Consider the following 21,068-nt stretch of genomic DNA (forward strand, 5'->3'; position numbering starts at 1 on the left):
TTTGCAAATAAAATGGAACGCTTGGTAGTACACATTAGATAATGTTCAATATTTTGTATTTTGTGCAATCGAACATCTAAGCACCGCTTATATTTTATCAGTGGAATCGATTAAAAATGAAAGTCTTTGAGCGACTGGAGGGCTTAACACGTAAACGATAACGCAGACATTTTGGGCATATTTATTTTTGTTTATCAAAATTAATTGCAAGTTAGCTGCCTTCTAAAATATCAGATAGCGCGGCACTGTTGCGATAATACAGGCTAGAATGATAAACTGAGATTAGCACTAATTATCAAAGCACATATGCATTTTTCAGGCAAACAGACACACAGACATACGGTGGTATAAAATCTCATTTAATTTGTACGCAGCATCAAAAATGACTAATTGACTGCCATTACGTTCACCTAAATGCTAATAAGCAACATTTTATGTTGACGATAACAATATTTATAATAATGATGATGATGGCGACGATGAAATCAACAAAGCTAGTAGTAGCCAGAAAGTTTGGCCCCCGAAGCGGAACGAGAGTTAACGCCTAGACGGACTGCTGCTGTACGACAAATTCATTTAGTTTTCAAAAGCTAATTAGCAACTAAAGTGAAATTAAAGCAAAGCAAAAGCAGCGACAATGGCTTTCGTGAGTATATGTCGCACTGCCCTGTGGAGCTACCGTCGAACACTGGCGAGCGAGAGGGAGAGAGAAGGTCTGCGTCGGTACGCCAAAACTAATTAAATGCAATAAGTAAGCTGTGCTGGACTGGACGCCCAGGAAGTGTTAGATTAAAAAAACAACAACAAAAAACCGGCACGAGTGACAACTTTGTTTTGATGTGCAGCGCGACATTAACAAGAGGACACTGCCCACTAACTAACGATGGGAGCGCACCCAGTGATGTGTTGAGGAAAGGTGCGAGCAACTGCAACACTGAAGTGTAGTCGCGTTTTAATTTGTACATTAAAGTAATTAGCTTGCTGGTACTATTGTAGTTAGTTTTAATGAACAAACGACTTCCCAACTTACCGCTCTTAAAGGTGGACATTAGACGCTCCGAGTCCGCGGCGTGTTGACACGCAAAGAGTGAGGTTTCAAGCAAATCGCCAGGTTCATAGCCAAGCAGGCCAAACATTCTAAAAAAAAAGGGACATTATTTAAGTACGCCATCAAGCAGATTAATAAAGCCCCCAACTCACTTATCGTCCACATAGGTGAACTTCATATCCAGCGAATGTTTGCTTAGAAAGGTGCTGGTACCCAGCGGTATCTCAATGTTCGAGGGATGAGGTATTGGCCGACCAATAGCAATCAGCACACGTTCGCCTTTGGAATTGACTACCAAGTGGCCGGTGATGTGAATGACCTGCAGGGAAAATAAAAGGCATAAGAAATAAAATTCCTCAATTAAACTGTTGGCTATAAAAGAATATTATCAAACGAAGATTTAACTGAAGTTTCAATAAATCTGCCTGACCTGACCACACAGTTCATTTAAACATTCTTCTATCAATAATTCATCACTCGATCTTTAGACAAATTGCCTAGACGTATTACTAATATATTCAATTGTTCCATGTTCAATTCCCCCTTTCGAATGCACACCTTATATGAGGCGCTCTTGATGTTTATGCTGCGGCCTCGACTTGTCAGTGTGCACTTCAAGCGCACAAACAGATCGCGGTGATGTGTGCTGACGTCTAACTCCACGTTATGCTCTTGCTTAACCTTCTCAGCGATTCCATGACGTTTGAGATTGAGTGCGTCCTTGATCTCGGCATGATCGCATTGATGCGAGTATTCCCAGATCTGCTGGCCCAGCATATCAATCTGAAAAGGAATGAGGAATTATTAGAGAAAATCGGAAGTGAGGTATTGGAAAGCAAACCTTTGTGATTCCCAGATATTCCACAATGTTTTCCGAGACGTATGTGATGTCGCCCTCATTTGAGATCACAATAAGAAACCCGTCCATAGTCTGTATTAACAACTGGCTGGCCTCGGCACACTTCAGCCAGTCCTCATCGTTAACCTCAAGCTTGGGCTGGATTAGGCTGTCATCAGCCATAATTGATTCAATGGCAGGCTCACTGCATTTTCGAATTCTCGGCACTGCAGAGGAAAATTTGTAATTGTGTTATAGGTGTTTGGAGTACTTTGAGAATGTCTTTAGACTTACCCAACTGCAACATGTCACGTATTTTTAGGAAGGCAATCGTAATGCGCATTACCGAAGCCTTGTCCAGTTGATTGACATCATCAGGCATGAGCGGCAATACCTGCGACAATTCCATAAAGATCTCTGTCTCCTTGGAGCGACGACAACGTGCCGCATCTCGCGACTTCTCCTTGCGTTTTTCATTGTTCCTGAAAAGAACAGAAAAATAACAATTTAGAAGATAATAGTTACACGTGTGTATATCGTATACATAAATGTATGTTAAAGGAATTTACATACACATAGAATCATTCCATATGTACGTATTGTTTTGCTTCCTTGTATGTAAGTTTTGTAATTGGCGAGGAGGCAGGGACACAATAATTTGCTAGCTTTCATTTGGTTTAATTGGCGTCATATGCTCAATTCGACGGAACATTTGGCACAGTACGAAGTTCAGGGCAGCCCGTAAAATGCAAATCAAAACGAATCAACTTTTTATTTTGCATATTCAGAAAAATATGCTTTGCGCGGCCGACACGCAACAAACTTCGAACACTTAATAATCACTAAGTAATGCGAAATGATTTATGTGTTGGCATTTTTATTGAAACCCAATTGCGAATAAATGGGTTAACAATTTATAGAATATCGATAATGATATTCGTCAGAGACTTTTTAGAAAGCTATGATTGTTTTATGATTTTTTATTGCCAAGGAGTCTCTGTAATATGATTTTAATTATTGGTTGCTAAATATTTTCCGCGTTAAAACCAGGAGCTTTCGTCGAAAATCACCGACACATTAACAGAAAACAATTAAAGCGCTAAAGTCAAACCAGTGCTACTCTTGTATTCCCTGTACTCGCCAAGCATTCCTTCAAGTTAAAATCGTTCCTGATTTTGGTCTTTGATCTTTAAAAACAAATTATGAGAGTATAGGGACTTTACAAAATATATATATTAACACCCCATTTGTTGACTGTCTTCTGTCTGTCTTCTTTTGAAATTTTACTTTTAAAGATGAAATGCGAAAATAAGAGTTTTCACATACATATGTGCAAGTACACAAACACGCATAGACACGATGTAAATGTATATATGCAATATCTAATTTTTTTTGTGGGGTGGTACAGGGTATTTAAGAGTTGAGCCTGCTCGACTTTAGCATTTCTTTATTGTTATAAATAAAAAGTCAAGTGCATATCTTTGATTGACTTTACAAGAACTGTCATCAACCCACCAAGTCCACCTACCACTTTTGGTGTCTCTAGCTATCTTAATGCTTATTATAGATTTTGTATAACATATGATCTATGATGTCTCCTTTTGCTTGTGGAATAGAGCTGGCGTAGAGCGTTTAGACTTTCTAATACTTATACGCCTACGACTAAGGTAAAGGGCATAAAAATTTATCAATCTTATTGGAAGAGTATTCCACGAAATATAGTGCTGTCAAACTATCGATGACACCAATAGAATCAATGCACATCTTTTGTAAACACTAGGATTCAAATTTCTGTGAAAAAAGTTATATTTACTTATCAGTTTATTTATTGAATAATTAACATGTGACAAGCCAAGAAATAGTCGCCAGTTCAATGACCTCAAAGGAAATAAGAATCGAAAACACTATTGGAAAATTGTTGCCTACCCAAATATTTGTAGGTTGCCAAGAAAAACTCGTGCACATTATATTATATACACATTAACAGCTAATTTAGAGGCAAATACTCACTTTATCTGCGTATATTATAATTAATCATAGCGAATTGAGGTCGCCTATATACTATAAATATGAATAATCTGGTGTACATAGCAGCCAAACGTTGACTTCCACACGTAGCTAATAGGTAGGAGCAAGAATAATTTGATATTTTTCGCACACGCTCGACATATTTTATGAATTTCTAAAAAGTTCCGCCCAAGCTGGTGAAATGTATAGTTTGGGCGAAGCAAAGCAATGAAAAGAATCACACTACAAAGAATCAAAAATGATTGATAAACAACAACAAAACCCAGGGGAATGCTGCCAAAGCAACTACTCGTGCCCAGTTCAGATAAATCAAAGTGTGAGCTGAAAAAATTAAAGCTTTTCGTCCGATAATTGCGCCTAGTAACAATTAATGACCGCTGATGGGTGGAATCGATGAGTCCAGTCATCGTGGCATTTACGAGTAGCTTTATATGTCAGCCACACAGCCACAACCACTCACAAGTGAATTTGTTTAGTTGAGGCCGCAGCCATGTCAAGAGAAGCCGCTGCCCATCAAAATGTTACTCATACGCACTGTCTACCACTCTTAAATGTTGTCAACTAGACGCAAACGTTTCAGCCAAACACAGTTTTTCGATAATGCAACATAATCCCATTTAAATAGCAAAAATACACATACTATATACGTATATATAGTTTATAAGTAAAACGTTATCACTTTGTACAATTCATGCACAGCTAGCTATATTTACACGTACATAAGTACATCAATACATACAGAAATATAAATAACAAACCAAACACGATAGAAACGAGCAACTTTGATTGCATACTAATGGCTTGCTTAAGCTCGAAGAGTAAAGAGTGAAGAGAGGGGGGGAGGGAAGGCAGAGGCTAGTGGGAGCTGATGGAACGACGAGCGTTCATTGAAAACAAAGTGATTTGCTTTTCAATATTCAGCGAACGCCTGCATTATTGCTGCTATTTAGTGTATAAGCATTTCCGTCTGTCGTCTCCAGTTCAAGGCAAATGCTCTGGACACATGGAAAATCGTGCCTATCGTTCCTATCGTGCATATATGTTTACTGCTAGAGTCTAGGGCTGCATAAATCGTAGCAGGTGCAGAGTGAAATACAAGCTGCGTACGCCATATAGAGTTCATTGAGCAATAAACTCAAACACACGACAAATAAGAAAATATGTCTAGGCAAAATTAAAGAAATTATATGATAATGGGGTGTTAAGCCTCCAGTGACAGGCGTCGCCAGCATAAATTCATAAGAAGCTGCGCACACTTCTAGCCAAAATATCAGAGCAAACATTTTAACTGCGATAGCGTCGAGCAAACACAAATTCCATATACGCAGAAAATCACGATAAATATGGGCAACTGCAAACTGCGTCATCAGGACTGCACAAATTTGGCCAAGCAGCGTCAATCGCAACCACTATCGACCACAAAATCTGTGACGCTAATGCTAATTGTAAAAATTTGTGCATGCACTTCACCAAATTTTATTTGATAGGCAAATAAGTAATATATAGTAGTCAGACGTGTGCCTTTTACATATTCTACGATCAAAGCTACTCAAGCAAACAAACGCGAAAGGCAAAAATTACCAAACGTAAAATGAAACAAGAGAGAACGCTACAGTCGAGCAAGCCCGACGGTGAAATACCCTGAAAAGACTTCCAGAACTGAGTTATACACGCCCATAGCAGAAGCAAAATTAAGAAGAGCGAACTTGAGGCAGCAGCTTGTGGGCGTAGTACCGGAGTGAAATTGTTTCGCTAATGACTTTTCTTAGAATTGATCGATTTCGATGAATTTTGAAACAAAGTCTACAAAGTTTGTTTAATGTAGCTTTTGAAATGTGGACAGTATTGACGAAATTCTGTAGCGGGGGAAGAAGGAAAAATAAAATAAAGTCGTCCTTTCTCGGACCAGCTTTTATAGTTGAGATCCTCGCGTTGACATTCTCGCGTTGAGATCCTAGCGTTCATCCAGACAGGCGGGCGGACATGTCTAGATCGATTCGTCTCGCCATTCTGATTAAGAATATATACACATTATGGGGTCGGAGGTGCTTCCTTCTGTACGTTTCATACTTTGCACAAACCTAATATACCCTTTTTATCCTACGGGTACAGGGTATAAAAATGGGCGGAGCCGCGTGCCCACAAAATTGTTCATAACTAATCCATTGACTATAGCACAAGGTGAGAATCTCACACGCTATCAAAATACAAATTGGCTTGCCAGATTATCAATTCAGATTCTCAATTTTAATGGTTCTCAATATAAAAGACTCTTATATCTTACACACCCACCAATAAACTTATTAATGTCAATACATAATGCACTTATCATTCAACCGATTAGAGATTTTTCAAGCACTATTTATTCCGGTAAGCACATATAATTCTCTAAAGTTTATGTGTTCTTAAATTACCAGTGGAAAAAACGGTATGTAGACTCTTCTAATCCCTGATGTACATTTTCGGTATTTGCGGCTTGACTCATTCCTAGAGTCCCATCATGTAGTAGAACAAAATTTGAGTTCAAATATCACCTAATCTTCTTATATTCATAAACAAAGAAGCAAACATTGTTAGCTTAAGAATGTTCAACACTCATTCTTTGTAATCGATATAAATGTCTTGGGAAATTCCAACCTATCTTAATCTTTGGCCACCAGTCATTTTATGTTTTACAATCTGCTCTAACCGAACGGCAATAAACAACAGCTCGCATAATCGAAAGAGCGGGTAGACGGTATAGTATGTAGATAAGAACTGACAGACCTTTTTTCGGCACTTTAAACAATTATCTCTGTTAGCTATAGCTTGCCTAATTGGCAATCATCAAAACAAAAAGCGATATTCTTAGATTTTCTGTTTGACCAAAAAACTTACATAAAGTCCTCAATATCCACAAACTGCGTATATTGGCAGGGCTCGACATTATTGGGCGCATAGCCATAGCAATAGGAGTAGCTCCAGGGCTGATTCCCGCTACAGGGCAGCGACTCACTGAGCAGACTGGGCCGAGTTCGATAATAGGGCATGGGCGCCGATGGTGCATAGCCAGGCGAGGCGGTAAACTGCATTCCTGTTGCAGACACCTGACTCTGCGGCTGCTGCATCGGTTGGTACGGATGAAAGCGCACCGGACTGGTTGCATTTTTGATAAAGACGGGGCCCACAAACTGAGAAGGCGACTGTTGTTGCGGCTTTTGTTGATGGGAATTGAAGAAACCACCATTGTTGAAATTAACAGCGGGTTCATTGATCGGTGTACGGCCGAAAAGGCAGCCATTGTGTAGTGATGGTTCTTGTTGTTGCTGCTGTTGTGTTGATGGAAACACTTTTAAGTCTGCATCATAAAATAACACATCATCTCCATAAAATGAATTATCGCCAGAGGAAAAGTTGCAATTTTCCCAGGCATTGCAAGAGTTGTACATAATTTCGGGCTTCTGCTATTAATAGTCATCGGAAAAGGTAGACTTCAATCCACACAGGCCACTATAACACACGCGTGCCACTCTTAGCAAGCAAATTCGCAACAATTATAGAACAACACGTCCGAATTTTCAAGTTTGAAATGAGCGAAAAGGTTTACTACTTCGAAATATGTACTTATATACCAACCAAGTAATGGAAAAAATAAACGCTATGGGTTCTGATATGAATATGCATAAATCTCAAATTGCAACAACAAGGTTGCCGGTGGGAGTGAATAGGCGCCAATGAAATGACCCGAGTAGGAATGAAAACGAGCTAGTCCGCCCAGACATGAACGTCAACTTTACCAGTTATCAGTCCCTATCGGAGCAAGTAAGTGATAAGATAAGGAACTAACACATTAAAAACAACAACCGCACACAAGCGACGACGAGCATTTGGCTGGGGAGGACTTTGCCAATGGCCAGCACCGTCGCTTTGGAATTATTCAAAACTCTTTGTAGTACAAGCCAGCGGCATGTCGTGTAGCAAAAGATAAGAGCAGTTGAAGCGATTTGCTAAAAAAAAGCGACGAACGAAAACAACAAATTGTCTATTACTTTGTTAACTCTTTTGGTAATGGGCTTCCAGCCTGCCAACTTTCCATTGCATACTTTCGAGCGAGTGCCAAAAATTTGTGAACGAAAATAGAGTTCTAAACTTTACTTTTCTTTCTTTTCTTGTGCACAGTGGCGCATTTCACACAAATCCAAAGGGCTTACACACTGGGACCGCCAGTATATTGTGACATAACGCTAATCTCTGAAGGACTCGGAACGCAAAATATTTGCATACGCAGTCAACAAATATGTCAAAAACTACAGTAGTTTTATATAATTATAAATACATATTTGATTATGAATTAATTTAAACGTTTCTAAACCCCAAAGATGAGCATGGGATTGTGGGTGAAGTCAACTGCTTCATGGCGGCTTGGCTGGCTGTCGTCGCAAGAAAGAAACTTGTGTCGACTGCTGGCCGCGTATTTATGTCTGGGCTGGGCAAAAGATAACAAAAAAATCCAAAGTGTAGCATAATAGCTAAGTATTTGGTTTGTTTAATGAGCAAACATGAGCAAAACGGTGAATGAGATAAGCGTAGAACAGGAGCGGAATACGTAAACCAGTAAGCGATAGCAGCACTTTCGCATCCAAAATGTCGTACATAAAACGGTAAGACCCTGGAAAATAATTATTATTTTCCCGAATACATTTGTTTAAAATGTATCTTTCAAACTAAAATAGCACATCGATCGCCGATAAAATAACAATTTCGCCCATAACGGATCAGCCGTAAAGAATAAATCTCTGAGAATCACTTAAATAACGTAGTGCTTGTAATTTTTAAACTCGGTCCCGAGGTCACAATTAATGCGAAAACCTCATCCACTGGCATCACTCAGAAAATCTCATAAATGAATAGCGTGAGTTTGTTATAAAGTTGTGGAATAGAAAATAAATATTGCGAAAAAACTAAGTTTATGTATTCATGGCTTTATCACGAAGACACCGCAAAAGCTGTAGAGGATGCTACGATAGCTGTATCTCTAAACCCAACACTGCTACAGTATAACGATCACCTTTTGTAAATAGAAGTTTCATCTCGTTTTGCTGATCAGATGTGTAGCTATTATGTACATTTGCGGATTGGTCTATCTAGCGCTGATATGAACAATCGATGCCACAATCATTTTTACTATGTCTTTTTTGCCTATGAAGATATTTTAGTCAAATTTCGTATCACTTCTTTTAGAACAAATCTTAATATTGGACCTTACTGAAAAGTAGAGCGTTTACAGTGAAAACTGACGGATACTTTGTCTAGAACATTCGTTTTGGTGTACTTTTTAGAGCAAGTTCGCCTCTCTTGTGCGGACACTCTCTTGACCGGACGCGGACACTATTTTTCGAGAAATTCGAACTAAAGCCTCTCTTGGCCGAACCTCATGCTAACGGACGATGACATGCATAAACACATCAAATTTGAAAGAAAACCTCTCTTGGCCGGACGCGTACCTTTTGGTAATGGACGTTTCAAATGCTTGCAAAATAGTTTCGTATTTTTCATATTCTTTTATCTCTTTTATCTTTTTCACTTTTATTTCTTTCTACGTATACCCATATGATCTACTAAAGATTTTTATAAAATATCTTAACATTCGCTATTTGTGCACATATTATTGTTGTTAATTAAATATTTCACAGTTATGCTCCGTAATAATAGTAGATCTTGAACAAATATTGCAAATAAAATTAAATCTGTTGTTATTTAGCTCAGGGAAGGAAATACTTTAATTTTACTATAATTTGCCATGGTAGTGAATATCTGTTTTTATACCCTGTACCCGTAGGGTAAAAAGGGTATATTAGGTTTGTGGAAAGTATGTAACATGCAGAAGGAAGCATCTCCGACCCTATAAAGTATATATATTCTGAATCAGCATGACAAAAGAAATCGATCTAGACATGTTCGTCTGCCCGTCCGTCTGGATGAACGCAAGGATCTCACAAACTATAAAAGCTAGAATAACCAAAGTTGGTATCCAGATTCTCCTAGATCCTAGAAAGGGCGAGTTTATTTTTTTTTTTTGGAATTTTCCCCCCTCCCCCGCTACAGAATTTCAATAGCGTCCACATTTCAAAAGCTAAACCAAATTTTGCACACATAATTTATACATTATATCTACTTTTGTTTCAAATTGCATCTAAATCGGTTAATTCTAAGAAAAGTTATAAGCGAAACAATTTCACTCTGGTACTTCGCCCACAAGCTGCAGCATCAAGTTCGCTCTTCTTCTTCCTTTTGCTTCTGCTAGAGGCGCATATACCTCAGGGTCGGTAGTTTACCTGGGTACAGGCTATTTCACTGTCGGGCTTGCTCGACTGTAGCGTTCTCTCTTGTTCATATTAAATAAGGTCAATTTATTTTAATCGCCTAAATAGAAAAACAATTAAAATAAGCAAAAAATGGGAAAAAAAGTCTATGTATCCACTTAACCGGACCCTTAGCTTGGCCGGACAAAATTTGGTCGACGGTGAGTGTCCGGCCAAGTGAGGTTTCACTGTACTCAATGATATCATAATTGATTTACAAACTATACGATACAACCTATTCCCTAAATTATTAATTTCTCACAAATGAAACCAAATGACATATAGAAAACAAGAAAGGAATGCTAAAGTCGAGCAGGCTCAACTCTTAAATACCCTGTACCACCCCACAAAAAAGTAATTAAATTAATTAATTAATTTAATTTAATTAATTAATTAATTTAATTTAATTAATTAACTAAATTAAATATAAAATATTCCATGCATGCATTGCATACATACATTTACATTTACATCAGAATCGTGCCTTATGCGTGTTTGTGTACTTGTACATATGTATGTATGTGTGCATTGGGCCTGGTTATATGGCTATAACTTTCTTTCCGATCATTCTATCATAATGAGACTTAGTATACGGTTATATAATAACTAACCTAATGTGACTATCAAATTTTACTTCAAAATTTACGGGAGTTATAGAAAATCGTTAATAGGGGGGGAGTGGGGGAATGGATCAGAAAAAATGAACAAACTCGTCCTTTCTCGGTCTCAGGAGAATCTGTATACCAAGTTTGGTTATTCTAGCTCTTATACTTTCGGAGATCCTTGCGTTCATACAGACAGACAGACGGACAGACAGACGGACATGGCTATATCAACTCGGCTTGTCATGCTGATCAAGAATATATATACTTTGTGGGGTCTACCAAGCCTCCTGTGTTCCATGTGCACTCGCACAAAACTAATATACCCTTGTACCCTTTGGGTACAGGGTATAAAAAATCCACAGTTATCGTTTATTTTGCATGAGCTCTTCAATTTTCACAACAAAAAACATGTTTTTTTCGTCCCAAACTAACCGAAATCAAAGATAGCAAGAGATGTAGATGTGCAATACAACGACTCTGTATCTTTGCAGCAGCATTTAAAAGTCATTACTAAGACAAAAAGCGCAACAAGATGATCCAAAGAGAAAAACTAAAATTTTTGTACACCAACCTAAAAACAATAACACGCACTTATAGTACGATTTAAACCTACTCCGCCTCAAAACTAACGCCGCCAGTCAGTTACCCTCCTCCTCAATAGTTGCTGCTCAGCCACATGCCCAGTGTCGTCACTTTTGTTTGATTGCGCAAAAAGTAGGTCGGTCGGCACGGCCGGGCCAGACGCTGATGGCTGCCACTACTGCTGCTCGCGCCGCTATATGCTATAGAGCAACAACAACAAAGCATCTCATTTAAATATTTTACATGTTTCTTTTAAGCGCAAACGTGTGTGTATGGCTTGATATTGAAATTTATATTGTTGTTTTGTTCAACATTTTCGTTTCTCTGTCTTTATTTATTTGCTTTAAACCGCATGTTTTTGTCGCTTTTCGTTTATTCAGTTTATATGGCGTCGCCTTTTAGCGACTGAGAGCCTCATGATGTCCACCTTGATCAGAGCCACACCATAACATTAATTAATTATATTGTTTAATTCTATATGCAAATTAATTTATAACCAAGGGAGCTTTTTTCATGTATAGAGAAAACAGATGGACCACATTCCTATAAAGAACGTGATAAAAAATCATCATATGGCTGCTGCCATAATTCAGATATATTGAGGTCAAGTTGTCAAGTAACCAAAAAGTTGAGGAAATATCGAGGCGATCATATACGTAGTACATTCATATGCACATATATTATTAGAATTAATTCATCGAATCGATTAATTCGAGAAAAATAGTTTTCATTCCAAAATTTTTAGTTAAACAGATGTGAGCTCAGAACAAAACATAACGCCCCCATTGTGGGTGGACTAGTCTCTGTTTGCTGAACACCACCTGCTTATCTGTAAGATACTCGGTCAGAAACCAGTTCGCAGCATAACAGCCAAATGGAAAACTTGTTGTTTTTATTGTTGCTGTTATGATTGGTTTGATTTTCTCTGAAACGTGAATAGTTTAATTAGAACTGCTTTTCAGTGCCAATGAATGCAACTAAACGGAGTCACGTAGGCACTGCGACCAGTGAGAAAGGCAAATGCTGCACATGCATTTTTATATAAGATATATATATATATATACACAGGGTGCGCCATCTTTTATGTCGGTATGCAAACATTGAATATTCTTGAAAATAAACAACCGATTTTCAAGTAAGAGATATTTTTATTTAATTTGGTTCTGTACAATTTCTTGAACTGAGGTTTTCAATACTGGTCTTCTCAAGTCAATCGGTTCACTAATGACAAAGTTATTCAATATCTACATACCGACATAAAAGATGGCGCACCCTGTATATATATATATACGTATGTATGTGAATACATGTGCATATAAACTGCAGATTTTAGGTGCACCATCAACAACATTTAAGCGAATAAACTTTAAGCCGTATCCGTTACTAACAGAAATAGCACTACAAATGAAAAATGTTACTGAAAGCGGCAGAAAAATAAATTAATAAACAAAAAATTCAAAACATAAGAAATAACTTGTTCCAATAACAGGTTTTTGAATAAGTTTACGCACGAAGTGCGTACGACATGAGAAACAAGTGGTAAAACAGAAGGCCAGAAAAGTTCAACGCAGTTCGAAATAAAAACAGAGGCCAAAAATACCTTCGATGTGATTTTTGTTGGAGGGATTGTTTCCTGAATCAAGCTTCAACCGTCTGTCGCACACGCCCCTTTGTTTTATTTCCCATTGCGCGCTGTATCCTGTCGACTAACTGCCCTTTCGTTAATGACATTTGAAGCACTAGGTGCATATGTTTCTAGACTAGGGCCGTGAGAGGCACGTAACGTTAAAGTGTGTATTTTATAATGAGTGCACTTTAAACTTAAAGCACACAAATACTCATAAGTTATTTGCAATTATATTTTGACCATTTCATTTTTTGTTAAACTTTTTACGGCGCTTCTCAAGGTAAGGTCTCGGTCACGTTCTCTTTTATTATTTGCCTCTACTTCTCGTCAATGCAAAAATTCAAATTCAAATTCGAATCCGAAAAGTGCTGTATATAATTAACGCCAATGAAGACAAGATTAATGGCTATGCCAACGATTTTTCAATATGTCTCTCTTTTGCAGTTTGGGCTGTTGATCTTTGCCCATCACCTTTAAAAAATGCACAAGCAGAAGTCTTATAGTTGTAAACAATACGAAATGATAAGCAGCTTGTACTTTTGTTTATAAGCATTAATAGGAACTTAATAAAAATCAAGTAAACTGAGTAAAGATTGCGTTAGTATATGTAGATATTTCGAATTATATTAGCCAGTTAAAGATGTATGTATAGCCATTTAACCTTTTAGGCAATTTGCCGATATTATATACTATATGCACATTTACTCTTGTAGGATTGAATAAAAAAGTTTTTAGTCAATGTGTGCTAAGTTGAGCAATTTTCTATTCGTCAGCAAGCACTACGGATTGAGATGGACGTGGTGGATCGAATCGCGTGATCTTCGGTCATGGCAGCAAATTCAACGAATCGCATTGCTTACGGGGGCACATGTGCGGAGCAGAACAACGACTCTCCGACCGTTCATGACGGCGGTTAAGGAATTTTTCAAAGAAACGGCTTAACTGCAACCCTCTGCGTTGCAACCTAACAATACAAGCAAATTATTTAGATATAGATACACATATATATATATACATATGTTGTTATGTGGAATATGAATAAAAAATAAACATGAACAACAATCGTGAAAAGACGTCAAAGTATGCGACGTCGACAACTGCTGCTGCTGCTGAGGAAAAGAAAGCAAATCGCTTATGCAATAGCAGCGAACGATCCAAGAGATCACATGAGCAGGAGTGTGGGAAGCGGGTAAGCACTGGACAACTATTCGAATTGGGGTCACGCAGTGGTGACTATAACTCACCTTCGTTTCTCCTTTGGCTTGCCGCTGGCGGTTAAAGCAGTGCCTCCGCCAGACGTCGCGGGTTTGGTTCCAGTGGCAGCGGCACCGCGTTGCTTCTGCTCCTCCGCTGCCGCATCGATTTTATCAATTAACGAGACCATTTTCTTCACAATGATCAATTTGCAGCAACATCCAAATTTTACGTATATCTGAGGATTACTGTTGACTGATTTCTGTAACTATTGCTATAAACTTATTTAATCCTCAGAGGCACATGCAATTAATTGGCTTTCAAATATTTGGAAAATTAGATAAATTATTCTCTAATTTGTCGTTCGTTTGAGACTCTTCAGGGTGTATTTTTGTTGCTATCGGTGTGTTTTGTTGTTGTACTAAAATAACCGACTGGATTGTGGGCTTTTCACTTTGTATTTTTTCAAAATCTCTTTTGTGCTCCTCTTTCGTATGCAGCAACAGCGCACACACCAGTATGTAACTGCGTATTTGTGTGACCGTGTGTTTTCTGTGTGTGTGTGTATTTTGTATATGTATGCGCGACACAGAAACACTTTGCTATTTACACTTCTCACTGTGTTTCCTTTTAAACTTTTAAGCTAATTATGCTTCAAATATTGGGTTACTGAAGCTGCTATTTCTTTCTGCAATAAACACAAATGTGATATTATTTAATCACCCCTACTGGCTGCTTCTTGTTGTACTAGTTGTTGTCGTGGCTGTTGTTAAAATTATGTACATATATTATGAATTTTTTCGACACGGATTCGAAAGCAATTCGCACAACACTCACTACACTGGCGGCTGTTGGTAATTGAACTTTCTATTTTGTTACTATTCTATCTCGTTTGTTTTTAAAGCGTGTTAGTCTGCTGGCAATGGCCCACAAGGTTATTTGTTGTTGCTGTGTTTTTGTGCAGCTGTCTCACGACCTGATTGCACTTCTTTACAAATTATTGCACTTTGAAATTCTGCACTGACTTAATGTTGAGCTCGCGTTGTAACATTTCACATATGCAATTAATATGCATATTATGCATTTTACAAAACGTTAAATAACATAATATCGACGCGAATTGTCCACTACGACTTCTCGGTTGTTCGCAATATTTTGAGATGAGACCTGGAATCATCGCTGCTATCGATAGGTCAAACCAGTATATCGATTATTACCAACAACTTCATAAGCAAAACAGAATGAAAAAACAGCTGGTAGGGCTTAATAGAAATATTTTTTGTATTTGTAAGTTGCGAAATATTTGAATTCAACAAATCCCACAAAGTTTACAAACTAGATTGTACTTTGTTGTTTTCATTTTCGACTGTCTATTCCTGCTTAGACACTGCTGAACTGGTCTGCGGGGTGATTTGACCAGCAGCTGCAGCGGCTGCTGCCCCGGCGCCGCCTGATAGCTCGTCAATATCCTTAACCCCGTTTCTCTCACTATCAGCGTTCATGACCTCGCCAAGCGCATCATCCTCATCATCATCGCCACCAGATTTGTTGTAAACTGTCGGATACTGCTGGAAACAGTCTTGCATAGTGCGGAAGGCCTCATAACAATCAGAGCCCTTTGGATCTGCCTCGCTGTAGTGAAAACACGAAAACGCTTCACGGAACTCCACACCGCATGGTCCCGTGGCCATTCCCCCCAGGCACGGACAGCTCCAATTTATTTCACCGTCTCGCGTGATTAGACTTTGCGGCGGTTCCGGTGCAGGCAATTCGATTGTGCTGGGTGTAGAATGGTCCTCTTTGGTTGCAAATATGACCTTATCCTTGCCAAAAACCTTGCAGTATGAGTATGCCATTTTAAGAGTGTTTTTTCCTAAGAATTTGGGCTATCTTCTTTCGTATTGCTGGCTTCTTCACCAGCGGTAGGATCTGTCCCTTTCTCAAAGTCAAGTGGTGTATTTGAAGTTTCGAGTACTTGAAAGTGGCACGGTACCTCCTGGTAGTGGCCAATTAAAGTCACGGCGGTACGTGTGCGCTCAAAAAAGTCCTCGGGCACGCGGAAGACAACACGCTTCTTTCCCGCACTGAATCTGACAATATCCAACTGGGTTTTCCCCCCGATTTCACCAAAAAAACTTTCTAATGAGTTCAAAATGCAGCCCCTAAAATAGGCAGGTGTAAGCACAACTTGTTCTGGGTCGCGTAATTTCCTACATGCAAAAACAAGAAACATTAGTCAGACAGAACCCACAACAACACGCACGTGGGCCTGCCGATAGAGTACAAACTCTAGAAAACCGAAAGTTTTTCACTTACAACTGTACGTCGAAGTAATAGTATCCACTCATACTTCAGTACCAGCACGTTACAATCCCGGCTCCTGTTGCCCGGTTTTCATTGACTTTAATGCAATAGATTGCAACAAATGCAACGCCGGCCCTTTTTCGGTCCTGTATTTATGTAATTTTGCTGGTGCCAATCGATAACGATTAACAACGTCGTGTGTTATTGTTGCTCAAGGCGAATGACAACTGTGAAATCGGTCACTCATTACTTTTAACAAGGAAGCCCGCGAATTTCTAAGATAATTATTAAATACAAAGGAAATTGTCGAATTTTGTGTATCAGAAAAGCAAAAAACGTAAACCATAAAATTTAACAGATATTCAAAATTGTCTACCTGCGCAAGGAAATATGGCAAAGCAACTGGATATGGAAATGGCTACGGGCACAACTGCCGATGTCACTGATGAAGATGAGGATTGCGGGCCGCTGCCGCTGGTGAAATTATTGGTATAATATGCCATAACCTGCGTAAGAAAGATTGTTTAATTCGTGTATTGTCCTGCACAGGATCAAAGCGACAAGATCACTTCAAAGGAATTGAAGTTGCTTCAAAATGCTGGATACCACACAGTTGATGTCGTGGCTCGTGAAATGCGCAAAAAGTTGTTGAGTATTAATGGTCTCGGCGAACAAAAAGTTGACTTGATTCTTAAGGAGGCCAAGAAGTTGGTGCCTATGGGCTTCCAAAGCGCCCGCGTCTTGCACCAGATGCGTGCCGAGACAATAAAGTTGACCACAGGATCCAACGAGCTTGACAAGCTGCTCGGAGGTGGCATCGAAACAGGTACAATAACAGAAATTTTTGGGGAGTTTCGTTCTGGCAAGACGCAATTGTGCCATACTCTGGCCGTAACCTGTCAACTACCTATATCACAGGGTGGAGGCGAGGGTAAGTGTCTATACATAGACACGGAAAACACATTTCGCCCCGAACGCCTGTCGTCCGTAGCGCAACGCTATAATATGAATGCAGATGTGTTAGACAATGTTGCTTGCGCGCGTGCCTATAACACCGATCATCAGATGCAGCTGCTGGTGTTGGCTGCGGCTATGATGGCGGACTCCAGGTGTGTAGTTTATTATTCTATTGCAAGAATTTTGGGATAACTGTAAGAAATCAACAGATTTAAAAGAAATTTTCATTACGTAACGTACCAATTTTAATGTCGAAAACATTCGAAACAAATTTATTCATAAATATTTTCCCATCTCAGTGGTAGCTCAATAAGGATAAACTTATTCATTCGAAACAAAATTTACTACAACACTATGTTTCTTATCTCGTCAAGAGGTTTTTATATTGCTATTTTGAATAGAAGGGCAAAAGGGTAAACTAGAAAGCCTTATCGCCAATTTTATAAAACAAGCAGGATGCTAAGTGCCAGATCCCATCTTATAGGTACATACATAAGTTGTGATCAGCATCGATGTCTGTATTTACTGTCTGTAAGAACACCGAGATCTTTTAATCATATCAGCTAGGGATATAAAACTTGCTATGTAGACTTGCTTTATCCATACGCAGAACAATCTTTCATTTTTCAATAAAGTTTTGATTAGTTACTGGGACTGTGCTAAAACGAGTGCGCGAGTAATTGGTATATTAGCGTGGGACGAAGGGCGACTTGAGAGTTCTATCCGTTTTTCTTTGTATTTCTAATTCATCTAATTGCGATTCGCGTTAATATAGTACTTACAACATTTTTCTTTACTCAGATATTCCTTACTCATTGTCGACAGCATTATGGCTTTGTATCGAACAGATTATGTAGGACGCGGAGAATTGGCACCACGCCAAAGTCACTTGGGAGTGTTCTTGCGTTCCCTACAGCGCCTGGCCGATGAGTATGGTGTAGCTGTGGTCATTACCAATCAGGTGATGGCACAGGTTGATGGTGCTGCAATGTTCGCCGGCGGAGACTCCAAAAAGCCCATTGGTGGACATATTTTAGCACATGCGTCCACAACTCGTTTGTATCTGCGCAAGGGCAAGGGAGAGACACGCATATGTAAGATTTACGACTCGCCCTGCTTACCCGAATCGGAGGCAATGTTTGCCATACTACCAGATGGAATAGGGGATTCAAAACAATGAGCACGATTCAGTTAGGAGTAATCAACAGGGGCTGAATAAATATTATTGTTATTTTAACACTGCTTTATATGTAAGAGGAATAAATATGTAGAGGTATTTTCCAAATAACGGCTACCGTTTATTTCTCGCTAAGATCTGTGTGAATATGTGTACGTACATAATGTGTGGGAGTGGTGGGGTATACTTAAGTTACTATATAATCTGTAGTCAATTGGCGCGTAAAGTAGCTTAAAATAATTATTTGATACACCCGACAAGTTGAAACGGATCCCAAGCCATGTCGATGATGTTAGCATTGGGTTGCTTAATAGTGGATTATAACTAATAACAGGCCTTGCAATGTAAACTAAAATGATAACAGTAATTGCTTCGCGCGTGCGTATGTTCTAAAAACTCCAGTGAGCATTCCATCCTTCCATTATCATCGAATACGGTATAGCATCGCTTAAAAGTAACTAAGATCAGTTATGAGTAAAAATGTTAGGTATTGTTCACGGAATATACATATAATTCATTGGCACTCACCTTAAGGTATGTGGAACTGGCATCGTCCGCTTAAGATCGATTCCTTACAATCTCCATTACTGTTTTACATGCTCGCCAGCTACCGTTGTGCTCTCCTTGGTCTCCACCAGATGGTTATAGGTGCGCTCGTTCATCGAAATACGCAATGTGTCGTTCAAATTCTTTGTATAATTCTTATAGATCTTCACCTTTTCGCAGAACTCTACCCAAAAGTTCACCTCGGGTTCGGGGTTAAAAAGTGCTTTGAAGCCATCGTAAATGGCTGTCGAGACTTTTCGGATGATCTGGGCTTTTTCCTTAAACTCCACCTCATCGGACACGTCCATTTTCCAAAGTTCCAAGTTGCCCACATATCGCCGCAATCGACGCATTATGTCCACACATTCTGGATTTCGCAACAGCATCAACTTCGTTAGCTCAATCTCTTTGAACTGTTCGAGAATCTCTAAGCATTTGCCCACATTGGCGCGACGCAGACCTAAACACTCACGCAGCTGTTGTGACAACTGTATAAAATCACGTTCCATGAACAAGGCATCCTCTTGCTCAATCAGTTCCTCAATAAATCGTACAGCCTCCTGCTTCGGTATTTCTTCGCGCACCGGCTCAACAATAATTCGTTCAGGCATGGACTCGGGACTGATCTGACCCGTTTCCAGTTTAAGCTTAAGGTCGATGGCCTCATTACGCGACTTTTCGATCCACGCCTGTTCTTCAGCAGGGCTTTCGAATTTTTCGGGTTTATTGTAGTTTATCTTAATTCCCAGACACTTAGCAGTTGGCATATATACCATCATCAGATCGTTATGCATGGGCTGTTCGAAATAAGTACAAATATACAACCAATTCATTCGTTGCAATGTAATTTCAATAAATTAATTAAATCAAATTGGTATAAATATTTCGTTGCGAAACGTATAAGGCTTAATTAGGAATATTTGTGGAGTTTTGGGAGTTTATGCATGATGGGTTCAATTTTGGAACATAGCAGGAATATTACCATAAACCAAATACATATACATATATTTAAAATACTCACGTGTGTTTGTCGTGCACGTTTTTGCGTTGGTGTCACCGCAAGCGTTGGTTTCGGTTTCTTCAGTGGCTTTTTGTTATTGCCGATCGTCGGGTTTACAGTGGCGCCAATGCCTTCCGGTGGCACACGTTTTTTTTGGGGTGGCACCGCTTCTATGATTTCTACAGCTTGTTCATCCGTATCGCCGTCGACGTGCAGTGGTGCCTTTTTCTTGCGTGCGATGCGATTTTTCTGTTCCTTGTTGTCAATGGTAGCGGTGTTGGTTGAAGTTGGTAATGATTTCTTGGAAGTTGCCTGCGGTTCTTGCTCTGTCGTTGTTACAGTTGGTTTAATGCTGCCTTCACCACTGTTGCTTTCGCCTCCATCATCTCCTACTTGCGGCAAATTTATTGGCGCTGAATCCTCGCCACGCAGAGCACTCTCAATTTGATCAATTGCTTCATTAAATTTGGCGCGTTTCATATTTTTATCTGTGGCGAACTTCTCTTTGTTGTCCGCATAGCTAAAGAGATCCTCCAGTTTTATATTGGCGGTCTCGCCGGTCCCGTAGAAGTAAACATTGTACTTTTTATTGATGAATTTTGTGATTTTCGCTGGCCATGCCGGGTATCCTTTTACCTTGGCAAATACCAAATCACCAATACTGAACGCTTTACCTGCTTTTTCTTTGCCCATAATTACGTGTGAAATTCAATTTTAGTAAAATATTAATTTGTTTGCTGACAGTTGGCGTCTGCCTCTGCTTTCCATTCACAAGATTCTCGCGCTGCAATGCAATATATTTATGACATTCACAGCGCGAT

The 21,068-nt window shown here is 39.2% G+C and overlaps 5 protein-coding genes across 6 annotated transcripts in view; 1 reads left to right on the forward strand and 4 right to left on the reverse strand.

The window, feature by feature from the left end:
* Window positions 1–15,372, reverse strand: part of LOC115621625 (protein similar) — an 88,573-nt gene extending 73,201 nt beyond the window's left edge. The window contains exons 1-6 of one of the 2 annotated variants that reach the window (XM_030515322.1): window positions 14,314–15,372; window positions 2,181–2,368; window positions 1,890–2,113; window positions 1,607–1,831; window positions 1,201–1,367; window positions 1,031–1,137 (exon numbers count right to left, since the gene is read on the reverse strand). In XM_030515322.1, the coding sequence (XP_030371182.1) occupies window positions 1,031–1,137; window positions 1,201–1,367; window positions 1,607–1,831; window positions 1,890–2,113; window positions 2,181–2,368; window positions 14,314–14,453 (1,051 nt within the window). In that variant the 5' untranslated portion in view covers window positions 14,454–15,372. Of the gene's footprint in view, window positions 1–1,030; window positions 1,138–1,200; window positions 1,368–1,606; window positions 1,832–1,889; window positions 2,114–2,180; window positions 2,369–6,791; window positions 7,050–14,313 lie in introns of those variants that run through there. The other variant, XM_030515321.1, reaches the window with a different exon arrangement.
* Window positions 15,373–15,520: 148 nt separating this feature from the next.
* On the reverse strand, window positions 15,521–16,145 carry LOC115621781 (mitochondrial intermembrane space import and assembly protein 40-B). Its single transcript, XM_030515536.1, has one exon. The coding sequence runs from the start codon at window positions 16,117–16,119 to the stop codon at window positions 15,634–15,636; it is 486 nt and encodes a 161-aa protein (XP_030371396.1). The 5' UTR covers window positions 16,120–16,145; the 3' UTR covers window positions 15,521–15,633.
* LOC115621783 lies at window positions 16,104–16,739 on the reverse strand. Its single transcript, XM_030515541.1, has 2 exons — window positions 16,580–16,739; window positions 16,104–16,473 (listed from the first exon to the last, which is right to left on the reverse strand). Exons 1-2 carry the CDS (start codon window positions 16,609–16,611, stop codon window positions 16,137–16,139), a joined length of 369 nt encoding a protein of 122 aa, XP_030371401.1. The 5' UTR covers window positions 16,612–16,739; the 3' UTR covers window positions 16,104–16,136.
* Window positions 16,740–16,826: 87 nt separating this feature from the next.
* LOC115621780 (DNA repair protein Rad51 homolog) lies at window positions 16,827–18,809 on the forward strand. Its single transcript, XM_030515535.1, has 3 exons — window positions 16,827–17,056; window positions 17,117–17,676; window positions 18,326–18,809. Exons 1-3 carry the CDS (start codon window positions 16,958–16,960, stop codon window positions 18,702–18,704), a joined length of 1,038 nt encoding a protein of 345 aa, XP_030371395.1. The 5' UTR covers window positions 16,827–16,957; the 3' UTR covers window positions 18,705–18,809.
* On the reverse strand, window positions 18,799–20,971 carry LOC115621779 (hepatoma-derived growth factor-related protein 2). The gene is made up of 3 exons (XM_030515534.1): window positions 20,269–20,971; window positions 19,230–20,044; window positions 18,799–19,159 (listed from the first exon to the last, which is right to left on the reverse strand). Exons 1-2 carry the CDS (start codon window positions 20,938–20,940, stop codon window positions 19,286–19,288), a joined length of 1,431 nt encoding a protein of 476 aa, XP_030371394.1. The 5' UTR covers window positions 20,941–20,971; the 3' UTR covers window positions 18,799–19,159; window positions 19,230–19,285.
* Between the last annotated feature and the right edge of the window lie 97 nt (window positions 20,972–21,068).

Source organism: Scaptodrosophila lebanonensis, unplaced genomic scaffold, assembly GCF_003285725.1.
Source record: "Scaptodrosophila lebanonensis strain 11010-0011.00,11010-0021.00 unplaced genomic scaffold, SlebRS2 tig00000024-arrow-pilon, whole genome shotgun sequence".
NCBI lineage: Eukaryota > Metazoa > Arthropoda > Insecta > Diptera > Drosophilidae > Scaptodrosophila > Scaptodrosophila lebanonensis.

What these genes read in the sequence shown, in the direction of transcription:
- LOC115621781 (XM_030515536.1), bottom strand. Translation starts at nt 16,119, where the DNA reads ATGGCATACTCATACTGCAAGGTTTTTGGCAAGGATAAGGTCATATTT.
- LOC115621783 (XM_030515541.1), bottom strand. Translation starts at nt 16,611, where the DNA reads ATGAGTGGATACTATTACTTCGACGTACAGTT. An exon ending in TATTACTTCGACGTACAGTT is followed by an intron (nt 16,474 to 16,579) that starts GTAAGTGAAAAA and finishes TTTTGCATGTAG; the next exon opens with GAAATTACGCGACCCAGAAC.
- LOC115621779 (XM_030515534.1), bottom strand. Translation starts at nt 20,940, where the DNA reads ATGGGCAAAGAAAAAGCAGGTAAAGCGTTCAGTATTGGTGATTTGGTA. An exon ending in AACGTGCACGACAAACACAC is followed by an intron (nt 20,045 to 20,268) that starts GTGAGTATTTTA and finishes TATTTCGAACAG; the next exon opens with CCCATGCATAACGATCTGAT.
- LOC115621780 (XM_030515535.1), top strand. Translation starts at nt 16,958, where the DNA reads ATGGCAAAGCAACTGGATATGGAAATGGCTACGGGCACAACTGCCGAT. An exon ending in TGCCGCTGGTGAAATTATTG is followed by an intron (nt 17,057 to 17,116) that starts GTATAATATGCC and finishes TGTCCTGCACAG; the next exon opens with GATCAAAGCGACAAGATCAC. An exon ending in GCTATGATGGCGGACTCCAG is followed by an intron (nt 17,677 to 18,325) that starts GTGTGTAGTTTA and finishes TTCTTTACTCAG; the next exon opens with ATATTCCTTACTCATTGTCG.